Below are 18,623 nucleotides of genomic sequence, written 5' to 3' on the forward strand. Positions count from 1 at the left end.
TTGCTAAAAGCAGCTTTAATGTTACAGTCCTGGTTGACACCTGTGGCAGCTGGAGGTAATTGCAGGTCTGTTTTGACATTTTAAAGAGGCTGTTCAAAATCAAAATGCAACCAGATGAGAAACAACACCTGCGTCCCTTTACAGCCCAGTTAAATAAACAGTGGGTTTGAGTAAAGAAAAGAAAAAATCAATATGTAAAGCAGCTTTGGTGTTCTACATCACACGCAACATGTGAACCCACTGTTTTCTGTGCCATTTAATTATTGAAGAAATGTCAGTCAATGCAACAGAACACAGTAAAAATTTGAGTTCGATGTCATGATGATGTACTTGTGTTTGATGTTAGCATCTGTTCCAGGTGACGTGGACACAGTTCAACTTGCTCAGAATACAAAATAGAAATATTATCACCTCATGAAGACGCAAAGTCAAACGTTAGAGGAAAAAGAATTGATTATTTACTCATCCAGCAGACATGGAGCAGGCAGCACTCACTTGGCCACATGATGAATGTAAGTCATCTGAAAAATATCCTCCTCTTCTGCTGCCAAGTGTTCACAAGTTACTCTATAACGTTGCCCACTAGTACAAGCAGATAAAGTTGTTTTTGAGACATTTTTGCTGAATTAAATTTCTTCTGTTTGAGAGCAATCAGAGTAGTGAACCAAAACAATAAGCGAAACCACTTTTCATCTATACTGGCTTCTCTCTGTTGGCTCCAGTTAGATTTACAATTGATTTCTAGATATTACTGTTGTTTTGAAGGTATTAAATGAGTCAACGCTTCAATATATAGCTGACCTTTAAACTTTGCACACTATGTTATGCTCACAGAGGTCTGCTGACTAGATTGAGTTTTGATATTTGCTTTAACTTGTGTTCTTTTCTGTTTTATTGTCTTTTACTGTTGTTGAATAAAGGAGACAAAAAAGGGTGACAATTAAGAATTCAGCACATATATTCTCACCAATTCTAAATGTAGAGAGAACATTACTCATTTTTTTTCATCATTGGTGGCAAATTCAGTTAGGGATTCATTAGAATATTTTGCTTTTAGTTTCTAAATCTCCTAATGAACTAGCTCCTGACTATTTATCTAATTTCTTGGTTAAATATGGTCTTTCTAGATCCCCAAGATCTTCTAATTCTGGATTTTCAATTGCTTCCCAGCATAGAAGTAAGATGTATGGAGATGTTACATTCTGTGTCATTGGATTCTGTAGATACCTTTGGGAAGAAAAAAAACCCTTGAAACTTATCTTTTTAGGTAGTAATTTGCTAGTACCAGACCTATTTATTACTTTTTTGCTGAATGAGCTGTGCCATACAAACAGGAGTGGAGACCCAGGGTCGCCCGGTCTGGTCTCCTCACAACACGAACAGTGAAGTCCGTTAGAGGGCTACACATTGCTCATAGAGCTGAAGTAACATATAGAACCAACATCTTCTGGCAGTACCTTTTGTGAAACCATTTCTCTGGCCGGTATGGATGCATTTTAACAGCACAAGCACCCCGGATTCAATCACATAATCAGGAGCCTAAGTAGTTCTGTCTGTGAAGATTCTCAGTCATCCAGGTCATGGTTATTCTCGTAGATTAATCGTAGCAACTGGACTTGCTTGAGTTCCTTGAAGACATTTCACTTCTCATCCAAGAGGCTTCATCAATTCTGACTGACTAGTTGGGAGTTCCAGATACTTATATCCTATGTTTCATGGCTCCTTTAGGATATAAGTATCTGGAACTCCCAACTAGTCAGTCAGAACTGATGAAACCTCTTAGATGAGATGTGAAATGTCTTCAAGGAACTCAAGCAAGTCCATTTGCTACAATTAATCTACCAGAATAACTAAGTAGTTCTGACAAGCACCAATCAGTCTAGAACACTGATTTTCAAGGGATTCAAAGATTTTGTATTATTGTCGCTGAAGTGTACAAACAGTATAAAACTGTATCTGTTCGTACGTAAATAAATAAATGGTTTGTGTGTATGATTTAGGTTTTGCTGTGAATTTAGCTGAAGCTCTTGTGCAGAACATGACGACTGTAGGGATGAAAGCTACTTTGCATAGATCTGAAAACAAGTGATGCAAACTGCTGAACAATACAACACTAACCCGGAATCTGCAGTCAAAAGAAAGAAGAAAAAAAAAGTGTTATGCATGCACTTGTCTTACTTAATGTAATTATAATCATCTTATAAGCATAATCAACAATTAAAATGTATAACTATATGAACAATTCTAGATTTTGAATCAGATGAGGGTTTAAAAATAAGCTTATTGTGCTGTGTGAGCTCTCATGTACTTCAATACTCAACAAAAAATATAAACATAGCCTATAATATTTTGCTATTCATTCTTTTTACCATAGGGGAATAAGTGTTTGTTATTCCAACACACGACTTCTCTACAACAGAATGCACGTTATGAAACAACCAAGCACGCACCATATTAGACTCAAGAACAAAGTCAAAGATCAAAAAGTCAGTAACAAGTGGGACATGTAATACCACGTGGAGTTAAAGAGGTTGTCAATGCTGCTTGTGGAATGTCAATGTCTCACTTTTCCAAAAGAGTTTGGTGAAGTTGATGGACATTTTTGGGGACAGGATCACGGACATCCAGAGCTGTCTGAAAAGATAAAAATGGCGGCATTGTGGACATTCATGTACTTTGTTATGGCCCTAACTGATTGGCCAACATCCTGCAGGACAACAGCCCGTCTTTTTCTTGTCATCTGTGGAATCATGTAATTTGGTCTTTCATAGTCACTCGTCAAAGGAGTGTCTGTGTGCTGGTCACATCGTCTGATAAGCCACACCAGGACGAGGTTTAATACACTGCTCAAGAATTTGCCACCAGCTGAACGGTAAAAAATAACTTTTATTGCACAACTGGCTAAATTTATCCCTCTAGAAGCATAACAACACATTTTTTAAAGGTTTTTCTCTTTGTCAGAAAGGAAGACCATTTGCATGCTGCATTTGTATTTTTTTCTTCTGAGTGTTTCTGACCAACCAAAATGTTTGCAGTGATATTTTATTAATTCAAAAATTGTGTATTTTTGTCACTGAAAAGTGTATTAAAATGCATTTCTTTTGATATATGTAAATGAAGAATCTGTGCATGTTCTCATCAGTTAAAATGTGTGTGATTTAGGTTTTGCTGTGGGTTTAGCTGAAGCTCTTGCACAGACTCTTAAAGACTGTAGGGATGAAACCTACTTTGCAGAGCTCTGGAAATAAGTGGTGCATTCTGCGGAACAATGCAACACTGACCCAGAACCTGCAGCCAAAAGAGAGAAACAAAGGACTGGATGGACACAATGTGATGTCTCAGCTGTGTGGGTGTTTTAAGCCGAACAAGGACACTTTGGACATGTGTACTTATAATAATAACTATTGTTATTAATAAAAGACAAGGAAAAGGAAGACAATATTATAACGGAAAGCCAATCAGGTTAAACAGAAAGGAAATAAAATGCAACATACAGAATTCATTATAAATCAATTAAAGAACAAACACTAATTGATACATATAGAACAGTAAAAGCACCACAATCGCCATAGCTTAATTAAAAGAGAGTGTGTTATTTAAATTGTAATTATCTCATGAGCTTTGTCAATAATGAAAAATGCATAAGTTTAGCAAATTAGTGTCACATCAAAAGCTCATTTTACTGTGCATGAGTTGTACAGTCATCCTCAAACGTATTCATACCCTCCCATTAAAGAAGGAAAATAACAGCTGTCCCTGAAATACGTTAAAATTGACAAAAGTAATAATAAATGAAAAAATGTAATGAAAATCATGACATTGCTTTTGCATTGTGGTTCAACAGAAATATATATTTAAAAACAACAACAACAACAACAACAAAAACAAGCAAACAAGCATGATGGGACCCGTAAACTAACATTTTGTTGAACAACCTGCTGAGGCAATCATTGCAATCAAGTGTTTTCTGTAACTCTCAATCAGACTTCTGCACCTGTTGACAGGTATTTTGATTTCGGCCCACTGCTCATCAGCAAAGTGCTCTAATTTGTCCAGGACAGATTTTTTTTTTTTTTTTTTAAATTCTTTTTAACCACAATTCAAAAGCAATGTCTTATCTCACTAAATTCTAATTTAACAAATTTTTATTTATCATTATTTTTTCAGTTTCTAGTTATTTGAGTGACTATTTTAAATTTACCCTTTTCTTTAATGGAAGGGTATGAATGAATTTGACGACGACTGTATGCGTGCTTCTACATGGCAGAATTACTAGTATTAGCAAAGTTAATTTTATTTAAAGGTCAGTTTTAATCACTCTTCCATGTGTGCTGCAGGCAGCATGTGGAGCAGGTGAGCTCTGGGAGGTGATCGCGGGTCTGCAGCCTGCTGCCGGAGGAGGATCCGCTCCGTCTCCTGACGCAGGCCGTGACAGCAACATGGAGCCACACAGGCGCCACTGCGCATGTCCGCGTCTGCACGGACGGAGAAAGAGACAGAGAGAGCCACAACAGGAAAAAAGTGGCAGAGACAAAGGACCGAGCAGCCTTCAGGGGGGGAGAGGACACAGCAGAGTCAGCTTTTAGACCGGTTTCTGACGGTCCAGCTGTGACTCCACCGCCGGGAGACGAGCTGGTAAGTGGTCGGTGAGAGAAAATTAAGTTATAAAGGCGTAAAGGAGCCTTTGTGGTTGTGTTTGCTGTGGACACGGAGTCACGTAGAGCAGCCACAAGACCAACGCCAGATATCTGCTGCTAACATGTGTTAGTTGTGTCTGTAATGAGTCATTTCAGAGTATAACAGCAGCTATCTCTGTTTAACGGAGTGTTAGCTGGCTAATGTGTTTGTCCTGTGTGTGGCTGTTGTCATACTGTGCTAGCTTACTGAGCAGCTTGCTTCCTCTATCCTGGAAATGTTTACCTTCTTCTCATTTTGGGGTCTGCTGACCAAGAGGAGCTCTCAGTTTAATATCATGTTAAATCAGTAATCTGTCAACATCAACAGGAAATTTAGCCCTGCTTTATAGTGTTTAAACACTGTACCAGCTGTTTTTTTTTAACCATTCTGGTCTTCTGCTAAGTTCTGATTAGTATTTGTGGCCATTTTTTATTTCAAATAACTGAATTATCAGATAACCACAAAATCACATCATAAAAATACTGCTTTTCCTTTTGCGTTTCATTCTCTGCTTGACATCAAACTCCTCGTTACGTCTGTTCCAGTGAAAGTGAGGCTTCATGGTCAGCACTGTGGTGATGGAAAGAACTGCAAAGCTATAGGCTGCTGTGGAAAGAGCTGTCAGCGCACACAAACACAGAGGATGGAGGAAGTGGAAACACGGAGAGAGTAATGGCAGTTTGATTGACAACACAGCTGTGGCATTGTTGGAGGAGTAATCTTTCATTTGGGAGCATCTGGAGTATCTTTGTTTGCGATTTTTTTCCTGGTAATTCCATCTCGAGTTCCTCCTTCTGCCCCCTCCTCCCTTTCGGCAACTTCAGATCTATTCTTTAGAGAGAGCAGGTGCTGCTGTGTTGAACGGCCACAGGTCTCTTTACCTTGCAACCCCCACCTCCCGCTAGACAGCACACAGCAACACACAAGCTCCTCTCTTCCAAGCTGGCTGAGAGGTTGCCATGGCAATGGTTGTCATGATGCCGATGTAGCGTCCTGAAAGTAGTGGTGGTGGAGGTAGTGGTGGAGCTGGAGGAGGTGGTGGCTCCGGCGGTGGTGGTGGTGAACGTCCAGGGATGGGAAGCGCTCCGTATCCAGCCGGTGAGTGGAAGGGGAAGGGGCGAGGAGGCCTGCAGGAGCTGGGCTGTATGCCCTGGAAGGTCAGCAAGCAGAAAGGTGGCGGCGGCGGAGGAGGAGGAGGAGGGGGGGAGGTAGTGGTGGGAGCCGAGGAGAGGAGGTGCAGGGATCCCAGGGATGCTCAGCAGCAGGATCTCTCGTCGTCCTCCTCCTCCCTCACCCCCCCAGCTCCTCCCCAGCCTTCTCTGACACCTCCGGCCATTTATCATGAGAAGCAGCGGAGGGAGCTGTGCGCCCTGCACGCGCTCAACAACGTCTTCCAGGATGGGACAGCCTTCAGCCGGGACACCCTGCAGGAGATCTACCAGAGGTAAGGACGCTGGTTCACCAAAATGTTAGCAGGTTTAGTCTGAATCAAATCAGACAGCATTCAGTTAATGAGTTGCTTGCTGTCTCAGATTTTACTAATTTGTTATTTTGGATTCAAAACTAAGTTCTGCAAAACATTTTGGCAGAATTTTAAGGATTTTGCATGTTTTCAGATCAGGAACTCTTTCACTCTCAAAAAGAACGCCTTATCTGGAAAGCTGTTTTGAGTGTTTAATATCTCTAGAAATAGAACTCCCAGAGTCATGAAACTGGATGAGGACACAGACAAAGACTGTATTCTTAGTAGAAAATATGGATACTTCCATCTATATCCACATAAAGCAAGTTTCTGGGGCCCCATTACCACCCTTGTTTAAAAATGTTTTACTTTTTCCATTTTCAAGTGCCAATAATTAGATATTTGGCCTCTGCTGGAACCATTCAATCATTTGTGTCTGCTGGAAACAATTTAGTCTGTGTCCTCGCCACATTTCATACTGGTGGGAGTTATATGTAGGAAGGTATTGAACCCTTAAAACGACTTCCCAGATAAAACATTTTGAAGTTAAAAAAACAAAAGTTCCCAGGTCTGAAAATATACAAAATTCAGCCAAAATATTTTACACAGTTTAATTGTAGGTCCCAAACAACAACATCTGAGACAATGGAGCAACATCACTATCTGAAGTGACTCAGATCGACCAAGAATGCTCACATGAAATGTTGTGGACAACCTGTGGATGACGCCTTGTGACTTGTTACAGACTTTCTCCCAGCACGATGGTGACGCCTCACAAGAAGAGCATGCTGGGAAATGGGAACTATGACGTAAATGTCATCATGGCAGCCCTGCAGACCCGAGGGTTTGAGGCTGTTTGGTGGGATAAAAGAAGGTATGTATCACTGAAATTCGATTTTTCTGTTACTGACAAAACAATATTGGGTCTTAGGACAGTTATCACGTAACCTGTTTTTGTGGGTTTTTTTCTGCACCCTTACACACATCATTCTCTTGTGTTGCAGCTGCAGTTTATTTTTAACAATTGTTTCCCCAAAGTGGTCAATATGAGGTTCAGGCAGTCGGAGCTGTTGTTTGTCTCTTGTTACTTTCTTATCTTGCTTGAGTTCACATGAGGACAGGAAATCTTTCAAGCCATCTGCAGTAAAGGAGCACAAACTTAAATCCTAGAATGTAAATGCTGGAAAAAGGCTCTCTGTGTCTTCTGCTGCACCTCAACCACCTAATCAACAGGGTCTTTAATGACCACTTTAATTAGTCTGTAGTTCCATTATTTAACAAACTCAAAGAGACAGTGTTATCAGCGTCTCTCATTATCAGTCTTACATGACTGTTGACAACAGCAGCAGCCACAGACCTGCTTTATCAATAGGACGTATTCCTGTTTTTCTGCCCTGAGCAAAACAGGAACAAAATCACGGCTGCTCTTAATCTACAAAACAACAGCACAACTCTCTGCTTCTGATGGGTAAAACAAAGTGGAGATGTAACCTTTTGTGTGTCATTAAGGCTTTTACGTGTTTAGCTGTTTCGGGATTCTAACCAAAGACAGAAACAAAAACCACAGATTACCACTTACGCTCTCAGGAGAACTAATGAGTTTTCACAGCGTCCTGACGATTTCTTGAAAAGAGGAAACATGACACATTTCTTGTTCCATTTTATGTTTATGAAGTAGCTGTGACCTAAGGCTGTTTTTTTGCAACTCTCCTTGTTTTGTTTTTTACCACAGGAAACACTGACAGCCAAGATCTTAGAATCATTTTTCAAACCCTGGTAATACAAAAAACAAACTACACAACATATGTGACCTAGAGCTGAAACAAGTAATCAATTAGTTGTCAACTTATAAATCAATCTACAGCTATGTTAATAATTGATTAATTAGTTTGAGTAATTGTTTAATCATACAAGTAAAAGTTCGTATTCCTTTATTAAGTTTGAATTTTTCTGGTTTCTTTACTCCTCTATGACAATAAACTCAATATCGTTGGACCAAACAAGTCATCTGAGGATGTTATCTTTGGGTTTGGGAAACACTGATCCTCATTTTTTACCATTTTGGGACATTTTATAGACCAAACAACTAATGACTAATTTTCGGACTATTGAGCGCACCTGAATGTAGGCCACACCCACTAACTTAAAAAAGAAAAAAACATTTGTACATATACAGGCCACACTTGTCTATAAGCCGCAGGTGTCCACAGTGTATCATGAGATGTTTACACAAAAAGATTTTTTTAAACTTGTAGTTAAATACATATCCGTAAAATATACAAATACGTACCGTAAATGCTTTTTTTCCGAACAGTGCCTGTAACATGGCTGGTTAAAAAAATAAATAACACAGTAGCCTACCAGGAAAAGTCATTGATCGCTATCTTCATCTTCCTCCTGCGCACTAAAACCACTAAAGTCATCTTCTTCAGTGTTGGAATTGAACAGCCATAGAATTACCTCTTCACACACTTGCTCAGTCTCTCAATGTCACTTTCGTCTCGAGGCAAATTCCTAAAAATCCTAAAAATCCATAAATTAGCCACGTCATTGTTTAAGCCGCAGTGTTCAAAGCGTGTGAAAAAAGTAGCGGCTTATAGTCCGGAAATTGCAGTAAGTAATCAAGAAAATAACTGAAATATAATTGACAATGAAAATAATTGGTTGGTTGCAGCTCTAATGTGAACCTGTGTGGGAAATAGACTTTCTAGTAGCAGCTCTCAAATCACAGCTTGTAACTCATAAGAACAACAGTTCCTAATTATAGCACAAGCGCTGCTCAGTTCTAAATAAACTTTGGCAAAAAGCAAAGTAAACGCACATTAAGAAAAGGACATCATTTGTAATACAACAGCAACAACTTCTCCTAATACAGAACATGCTGTTCTGTTATCAGCGCACTGAGAACAATGTATTGAGATGTGGTCTGATACTGCAGCAGAGGTGTGTCGGTCTTTTACAGCAGACATTTCAATGCTGGGCCTTGCATGCGGAAAGGTCGGCCTTTTGATGCTTAATGGCTGTTTGACTTTTGATGGATGGAAAGTTTACGCATATTGGTGCACAAACTTTCCATTCCATCCATCAAACAGGGTTTTTGCAGTTTGGTACACATTGTTTCGTCACTGTCATCAATGGAAACGGACAAAATAGAAAACGCTCTGTAGTAAATACTGGGGCTGCAACTAATAATTACTTTAAAAGTCAATTCATCTGTGGATCATTTTCTCATTTAAGCAATACTTTTTATGGTTTGTAAAATATCAGTAAGTGATGATAAGTGTTGATCATGGTTTTCCAAAGCTCATTATGGCATCCTCAAATATCTTGTTTCAGCAAAAACCCAGCGGAATAAAGAATCGAGAAAACATTCAATTTAAGAAGCTGGAATCAGAGAATTTTACCTTTTTGTTTTTTTTCCAAATACTCAAACCCATTAATTGATTGTCAGAAAAGTTTTTTTAAAGCTTTACTTGTGAATTAGGAATGTTATGAGACTGTAGGCAATGCCTATCTTATACAATATATATATATATATACATGACTATATGTACTGCTGTTTGGCTACATATCGTTTTTTCCTGAGCGCAAGCATTCATTTTCAGTTGTTTCCAGAGGAGGGAGTGTATACAACTGCCTAGAAAAAAAAAAGTGTTAGCGCTCCACTTTTTCTTTGATTACTTCTACTTAAAAATCTCTGAACTTTTCAGAAAGGCACTGATGTTGTCATGAGGGCGAGACTCATCACCCTGGTAACCAAGAAATGGAGAAGCTTTTCCTTGTCTCTGACTATCCTGAACTGTACGATATTTCAGACAGAAATCATTACAACTACGGGCGATGCTAGTTTCCCGTACAACGGAAGTTAATGTGGTGATTTGTTGTCATAATAGTGTTGGAGAAACAACTCTGCGTTTCCCAGTGCAAGACAAAAATGCTAAATATATTCATGACATTAAAGGAATTTTCGCTGCTCCATGAATCCTAACAATAAAATGTACAAAAATGTTCTATATTGTAAATTGCAGATTGATTTCTATTTCAATCGTTACTTTGTGCAGTGTTTCTCTGCTGCCCTCAATGAGAACTATTTCAAGCAGGTTTCTGGGTCTTTAAGTTAATTTTTTACATCATTCATATATTTGCTACAGATGATGGTCAACAGTAAAATACAGATGATGAAATTTGTAATCAGATGAACAATCATAAAACCTCCATGGTCAGATAAACACCCCCCATTACAGACTGCGCGGACAACATTTCCTACTAAAACAAACTACATAACATGCAATATAATGTGCTCATTTCTCCAACAAACACACTATGGCTTCATATGTAGGGTGAAAAGGCAGAAAAGTCACAAAAGATATATTTCAAATCCAAACTACAAACTACAAGTTTTCTCCTTCCAAGTAATCCCCTGGAGTCTAACACACCTCCCCAGCCTTCTCTGCCACGCTGCCATGCACTCCTGGAAGGATTCTTCCAGGATCCTCCGCAGCGCCATCATTATAGCCATCTTGATGTCGTCCACGTCTTAAAAACGGGTCTCCTTGATGACCCCCTTGAGCTTGGGGAAGAGGAAAAAATCCCACGGAGCCAGGTGGGGTGAGCAGGGAGGTTGCTCCAGCTCGGCGATGTTCTTCTCAGCCAGGAACTGTTGGATGCTCAGGGCATTGTGAGCAGGCGCATTGTCATGGTGAAGCAGCCACCACTTGTCCTGCCACAACTCTCACCTCTTCTCGCACACTGAATGACATAAACGGCGCAGGATCTCTTTGTAGACGTGCTGGTTGATCGTCTGATTGGAAAACTCATAGTTTGTAGTTTGGGTTTGAAATATATCTTTTGTGACACCAGTCCTGGAACTTCTCTGCCACACCTCATAGCTACCTCTAACAGTGCAAAAGTGAAGCTTACACAAAGTAAATGCTGCCTTTCTTCCTCCAGGGATGTCGGCAGCATCGAGCTGTCCAACGTGGAGGGCTTCATTCTGAACGTACCGTCCAATCTGCGCTGGGGACCCCTCCGGCTGCCCCTCAAACGGCAGCACTGGATAGGCGTCAGAGAGGTGGGAGGATTCTACTACAACCTGGACTCAAAGCTGCGTAACCCTCAACCCATTGGCAATCCGGATGAGCTCAGGTGAGAGTGACGGGGAGTGTGAGGGGATGGCGGCTACAGACAGGATTGTTTTACTCTTTGGTTGCTTAGAGTGAGTCGGTCGTGGAAGTGTTCATGTAGAGGATGGAGCCAAGAAATGCACAGCTTGTTCCTTATTAGAGGAAAGCGTACGGCCGACCATACTGGTCTGTCTGACAGTTTAGTCAACAGAAAAAGATTTATTTACAGCCGCTCACTAGGTAATGTGTTTGGTATTCAGTCTGTTCTAAACCTCTGTGACACTGTTAACATCTCCTGCGGCTTTCTCAAAGAATATTCATTGAATCAGAGTCTGGAAGACCTTCTTACTCTAAAGCAGCTGCAGGAAGTGTTTAGTTTCACTCAATACTTCAGCACAAACTGTCAAAGCTCTTGTAACACTAAATAGTAAAGCAGTTCACTTCATGCTGGACCTCCAGTCTGCTAGATAAAGATCTACATGTTTAAGGGAAACACAAATCAAATGATTGGCAATGGACTATTACACAGAACTGAACTTGGTGTCATTTGCTTGTGCGCAAGTCATAATTTAGTGTTTTTGGAGTGAAGGAACCCCCTCCTCTGAGGACGCAGCGGAAATAAAGAATGACCTACAGTATGCGTGGCATCTCACAGCTAAACGACAGTGTTGGTTTATTGTGGTGTTAACAGGACACATCACAGGAAGCATTCTAGCAGCCATGCTTGGGTAATGTAAATGCTTATGTATTTTTTTTTCCTTTAAGGAATTGCTGCCATAAAGGAACAGTCAGATTCTAATCAAACACACTTTTTTGTCATATTCACTGAATATCTGCTCACAGCCCATTAGCTGTCTGTTCTGTGTGGGCAGGATGCAACTAATGATTATTGTCACTGTTGAACAATCCAATTTGTTCCCCATTTTTTAGATTGAGGAAAAAATGTATTAATCAGCTGGTTATTTTTTTTTGCACAAGGAAATGTTTCCCAAAGCCCAAGATGACATCCTCAAATGTCTTATTTTGTCTTTAAATTTAAGAAACTAGAATCAGAGACTTAAAAAAAAATTAAAAATTGCACAAACTGCATAATCTATTGTCAGAATAGTTGACAATTTGTTTAATAGTTGACAACTAACCAGTTATTTGATGAAAACATCCAGTGTTTGGACACAGCTTAGACCAATCCACACAACACCATTCCAGCATGTGCTGTTCACAGGACAGGGGGGAAAAGAGAAGCATGTTAATCTGGCACATGATAATTATTTAGGTATGCTAGTGACCTGAATCTTTCTCCAGAATTGCAAACTGCACTTTTTAAAGCTGCAATAGATGATATTTTAACATCAAGATATTTGTTGAGTGACAGACCTACAAAACTCATCACCAGGCTCGTCCCTCCAAAGCTTTTTTGCATCTTTGAGCTTATCATTTTTGATTTTTTTGATCCAGAAAACTACCAGAGGCAACAGGCAGCAGGATTTGTTTTTGTTTTGTTTGGTTCTTTTTTTCTTTTTCTTCTAACAAAATGCTTTAATAACTGATGACCATATGCTAACAAACACAAAGTTAACTGACTAGTGAATGTGGAGAACTGCATCAAGCTAAAGGGGAAGTAAATATTGGACTTACATTTATTAGGCGAACAGAAGGATCTCAAATTGCATATTAACTATTTAACCCTTACATATACTCCTGTGCGGATAAGCACACTGACAGCTGTAGACATCCACGGGCACGTACTTATTATATTACTTCTCTAGTCTGCAGGAGTCCACTTGGAAGACACGGTTGCATACGTGCACAGTACATCCTGTCTACATCTTCTACGCATACACCACTGCTGAGCATGTGCACCATTGTAGCGTAGCCACTACACTGGCTAACTGTGAGAACACAAATTTTTGATTTTCCCACGTCCCCATGGACCGATGTGGACTTTACAATATCTGGGAAATTATAAAATTTATGTCACACCGACCCTTGTGAACTTAAACATGGAAAGTACAACTCTGGCCTTAAGGTGACAGTATGCCATTGTGGGGGTTTGGACGTATTCTGCTGCCCCCAAGGTGGTAAAAACATCAATTCATGTGGCTTTAAAACAGTCCACCCACTTTAAATTGTCTTTTGCATTTTTCACCTTTTAATTGTTCAGTTTTTCCTTTCACTGTCATAACTGTGGCTGCTATGTCTCCTTTCGATTTTCCCACAAACCCAGGAAGTTTCTCCGCCAGCAGCTGCGAGGGAAGAACTGTGAACTCCTATTAGTCGTCTCAGAAGAAGTGGAGGCACACCAAACGTGGCGGTCTGACGGCTAACGGTTTAACCAGCCAATCGCAGCTCCAACTGGGCCAAAAAAGGCCACTCACAGAATAAACGGGAGAGGAAGTAGCGTTGTGCACAGCCAATCGCATCGATGCACACTTGCAGATGTGTTTTTTCCCCCCTTTTTTGGGTTTTGTTTACACGGCCATTGCTGGACACTTATCTGATAAGATACAAAGCAATGAAGGAAGCAAACACTTTACAGGGAGAATCAAAGAATCACAGTCATTTCTCACAACACAGTTAAGACTTACAAAATGTTATCCTGTTTCTGCTATTGTTGTGTTTTTATACATATTGATACATATTTTTCAGTGTCAGTTTCAATCTGTTGAATTTCTTTCTTTTTTTTTTGTCTTTCCTTTTTTTTACTTTTCAAGTTTCCAAAGCCGTGAGAGTTCAGGCTTTCTGAAAAATGCTGTTTATCTGCCTGTCTCCTTCAGTGCTCCTCCCTGCTTCAGCCATGATGTTCACTGATGTGTCTTCGTGTTTCCGTCTCTTCCTTCATGTCGTGAATCTCTTGTCTGCATCCTTCACTTTCACCAAAGCGTGCCCTTCCTTGCCTCGGCGTGACTCCATCTCATCCCTCTTTGCTATTCCTTTTTCATATCACAAGTCACAATCGGTGATTTATCACGTTGCCAACTTTGTATTTCAACACTTCCCAAACACTTTTGGCACAGGCTGAGCCTTTACTGTAGAGTCTGTGCCGACACAACGGTTTTATATGGCAACAAAGCAATGCAACACCCGGGCCAAGCACTCCCTCTAGTGGATGTTTGTCTCAGTTTCCTTCCAAGGAAACGTAACATCATCATTCATCCAGTTGTTTTGAGTTGTTCACATTTGAATGGTTACTGTAAAGTGATGAAGTTTACTTATCATCAAGGAAGTATTGCAATACTAACAATTATTGCCCTTTAGCAGAATTATTCTGTAACAGGATGTCATCAAGGTGTGGTGAGAACTGCTGTCTAAATTATTGATAAAATCATATGCAGCTAATCTGGAGACCTTGGCCATACTTTGTATGTATATGCTCAGTTCCCATATAACATTTCATCTTTTAGCTTAGAAAAAGTATTCAGCTAAACAGCCACGACTCAAGGTCTTCTTGCTTGCTTGCTCTGGAGCTTTTGACCATATCGCACCATCTTCATCAGCAGATGGAGTTCACTCAGCTGCACACAACTGCAGGAGTTCTACTAAGTACAGGGGGAGGCACTAATGTTCGAACATTCCAGCAGAGCGGGAATGATTAGTTTGATCAGTGAACTTGCAGATAATTAAAGCTGGAGTAGGCAGTGTTTTCCACACCAACCAGTCGCTGTGTTGTAATTCAAGTGGTCTGAGAAAGAACTTCTAAACCAAAAGTAGCTTCTTAAACCAAAAATATCTGAATACTTACCTATGAATTGAGGCTAGTTTTGCTGGTCTGATCAAATTTCTTGCGATTTTGGACTGTTGATCTGGCAAAACAAAATGTTTTTGTGTTTTCAGTTAATATGTATTTGACAAGACAGTGAAGAAAGACAGGAAACTGGGATGGAGGTTAAAGGAGAAGCATACAGACAATGGTTTAGTTGGCCTAGAATTATGCTGGGGACTCGCTGCTCAGGACCTTTGTGCCCAGATGGCATGTGTTTTAACTTCTTGGGTACTGGGTTAAAGCAAGTGATTTAAATATAAAGTACAAAGTAGTGCAAATTGTGATGGATGCTTTCCCCAATTTTGTCAAACTGTATTGATTTGGAAACAACTGGCCAATATCTCTTTTTGAGCAAAAAGAACTGAAAAGAACTTTTCAGCATGCAACGCAAAGTTTATCTCAAATAACTGGTGTTGTGGTGTTTGAATGGAATTCCTTGTGAAACCAAGCAGTCGTGTCTGCTTTTTTTCCCTTTTGATTGATTTCTGCTTACTTCAGCTTTAATTGATAACAATTACTGGTAGATAGGCACAGCCTTACTTTTAAGTACATGTGGTTATATGGCAACTGAGCAAACCGTATCTTCTAATGGTGACTGTGTAATATGGTCAAAAGCTCCAGAACAAGCAAGCAAGCGGACTTTGAGTTTCAACAACAGATTTTGTCACTAAAATCTTGTCAATATGAAGAAATGATTTTATTTTTCTATTTCACACACTTCTACCTAATTACAGCCACAATCATTTCTTACACAGTTTCAAATGACGCATCACAGACAGATGACAAAACAATTACACACTAAAGGGCCTGACATTTACTTGTTGTAGTTTTTTTGTTTTTTTTTTCTTTTTATTGTTGTTTTGGCTCCAACACTCATCCAAAGGGTCACCACCACAGCAGCCCTCTGTAGCACTGGAGCTCAGGCCTTCTCCTCATCCTCTTCTCAAATGTCTTCTGTCAAACCTGCCAAGCAGCTCTGAGAGGATGTCACTGATTGTCCCAACAAGTCTGTACGGTCAGCAGTGGTAGTTGTGTCAAGTTGTAGTGTGAGGAGGATTTTGGTGGTTGGGTGGGTGAAGAAAAGTTTGAAAGTCTGTAGAAGGAGGCGAGATGGAGAACAGTCTGGGCAGTAACTAATCCAGACGAAGAAAACATGATATGGAAAGAGAAAGTTGATAAGCTGGCTAGTGATGAAACATCCAGCCAGGCGTGTGTTGTGTTTAAGTATTGTGAAATGAGCCTTATGAGAGATTTCGCTGTTGTAGCTTTCAGATTTATCAGCTTAAATGTTTATACTATATACTGTATGTATTGTCTGTTAATGACAATATTGGCCTTAACTTGTTTACATAAAAATATATGTGTTGCTCTGAAAGATTAAGAGGGGCTGTGCAGTTTGACGCCATTTCAGGAGATTAATTCCAAAGCAGCAGTTTGTCATAAAATTAGAGGAGAAACCTGCTGATGCTCATCCAATATAGGGAGCAACTAATCTGTAATGATGTTTTCACTTTTGCCGCCAAGGACTTTATGTTATTTACAAAAGTTTGAAATAGTATGACTTTTATAAAGAAAAGATCACACGATTTCAGTGGTGCATGTCTTATTTTGAATCTTCTACTCCAGCCCAGTCTGTAAACCTTTAACGTCACATTATATCCAACCTGCATTGGAACATCTGAGAAATTGTCGTTAATTTGCTGAGTTGTCAAATCAATCACATCATGACGAGTGTCGCACATTTGCATTTCTTTCTTTCTTTTTTTTTTGCCATGACAATCCATTCAGCCCTTCCTACTTGAGGAATCCTGATTGTCACTGTATTTTTTTTTTTTTTTTTTGCATAAAAATAAAATGCTTATAATGGCACTTTATGTATAAGCTAATGTGTGGGTGTGTTAAATGAGTTATTTTTGCTTTTAAAAGGGTCATTGTTGAGTTGTAATGTCCCTTTTTCAGCCTCAATTCTGGTAGTGTGGTCAGCTGTGGAAAGTAAATATGTTACTTTACAGCACTGAAGTACTTTAAAAGTTTACTTGAAGTGCTTTACTTGAATATTTTCATTTTATACTACCTTTACCCCTGCTACCTTTTAGAGTTAAGTATTTTTTTCAGTCTCCATGTTATTACTGCAGTTTCTAGCTACTTTAAAGTTTATTTTGCATTGTTAATGATAATACCTGTAGTTTCTAAACCATTTGGCTCATGACCCCTTACCAAAAAAATAAAAATAGCAGTCTGGTTGGCTCCCCTTGAAAATTGGATGTCTGGGTTGTTTCACCAAACACTGAGCTTAACGAATAGTTTTATTTAAAGGTGCTGCACTATACATTTTAGAACCACTAGGGTTCTGTATAGCAGCAGCATCTCAGACCAAACTCACTTTCATTTGTGCATGAGAGGCAACAAGAAAAAAATCAGACACAGATATTAGCCTACATTACAATAGAAAAACACATTGAATGTCTTGATTTTCTCTTCTTTGCTCTGCTTGTGTCTGCTCACTGTGAACCCACAACACAGCTGATTTAAAAAAAACGACATCATGGTAAAACAACTGATTTAAAAAAAAAACGACATCATGGTGAAACAGCTGATCAGAGTAGAAAAACATATCAGTGAAGGAGAAGCAGAAGAGAGCAGCAAAACAGCAGTATAGACTCTCACACTGAGCTGTAATTAAACAAGTGTACATCCATCCAGCCAGTAGCTGTACCTGCTGTATCCTGTGTAGGGTTCCCGGGTCTCAAGTCTTCAAGTGCACATAAATATGTTAAATAACATAGATGTAGTTTTGGAGGCTACAGCTGGATGCTGGAATACACTTTCACTTTTAGAGTGCACTGTTGGAGGTCGCTCTTTGTCCATTTAGGATGCAGGTGCGGCCAGCAGTTTCAAAGGGAGGGACACACATGCACTAACATGAAAAACTAACACTGAAAAACACAGGCAGCTCCACAATCGATAACTTCTTTTTACCCTTTGTATGTACTACAGCTGCCCTCATGAAGTCCATACTGTTTCCTGCAGTATGCACATAATTGGGACATACTATTTAGACTTAAGCTTTCACCGTCACCGGCCTGTTGTGTGAAATAAACTGTCATCTGTCTGCGCTCTCAATGGCTGATCGTTGCAATCTGTAATGTTATCTGTTATCTGTCCCTGTGCCAAACACTGCCACTCATGTGACAAAACTGAGCCGAGGATCAGAGTGGTCAGGAAAACATGCTGGCTTGCATACTGCAAAATCTGACTGCACTTTACATATTGTGTATGGGAACACACTAAAGCTGCATTCAAAATTGCATACGTTTTTGCTTAGGTACTGCAGCCGCCCTTACAAAGTAATGCACTTATATAGCGCTTTTCTACCTTAGTGGTACTCACAGCACTTTACAATGTTTTCTCATTCACCCATTCACACACACATTCATACACCAATGGCAACAGAGCTGCCACGCAAGGTGCCTGCCATTGGGAGCAACTTCAGGTTCAGTATCTTGCCCAAGGACACTTCAACTGTGGAGGGGCAGGGGATCGAACCGCCAACCTTACAAGCAGAGGACAGCCGCTCTACCACCTGAGCCACAGCCGCCTG

The 18,623-nt window shown here is 39.9% G+C and overlaps 1 protein-coding gene across 2 annotated transcripts; it reads left to right on the plus strand.

Annotated features, from left to right (window-relative positions):
* Window positions 1-330: 330 nt before the first annotated feature.
* josd1 (Josephin domain containing 1) lies at window positions 331-16,903 on the plus strand. 2 transcript variants are annotated; one of them, XM_008306374.1, is made up of 6 exons: window positions 331-341; window positions 4,554-4,635; window positions 5,223-6,121; window positions 6,885-7,013; window positions 11,090-11,284; window positions 13,487-16,903. In XM_008306374.1, exons 3-6 carry the CDS (start codon window positions 5,751-5,753, stop codon window positions 13,584-13,586), a joined length of 795 nt encoding a protein of 264 aa, XP_008304596.1. In that variant the 5' UTR covers window positions 331-341; window positions 4,554-4,635; window positions 5,223-5,750; the 3' UTR covers window positions 13,587-16,903. The 2 variants fall into 2 exon arrangements, with proteins under 2 accessions (XP_008304596.1, XP_008304595.1); XM_008306373.1 differs by lacking the exon at window positions 331-341 and having other exon boundaries at window positions 4,512-4,635.
* The last annotated feature ends 1,720 nt before the right edge of the window (window positions 16,904-18,623 follow it).

The sequence above is a fragment of the Stegastes partitus genome, unplaced genomic scaffold (assembly GCF_000690725.1).
Source record: "Stegastes partitus isolate 25-593 unplaced genomic scaffold, Stegastes_partitus-1.0.2 Scaffold3647, whole genome shotgun sequence".
NCBI lineage: Eukaryota > Metazoa > Chordata > Actinopteri > Pomacentridae > Stegastes > Stegastes partitus.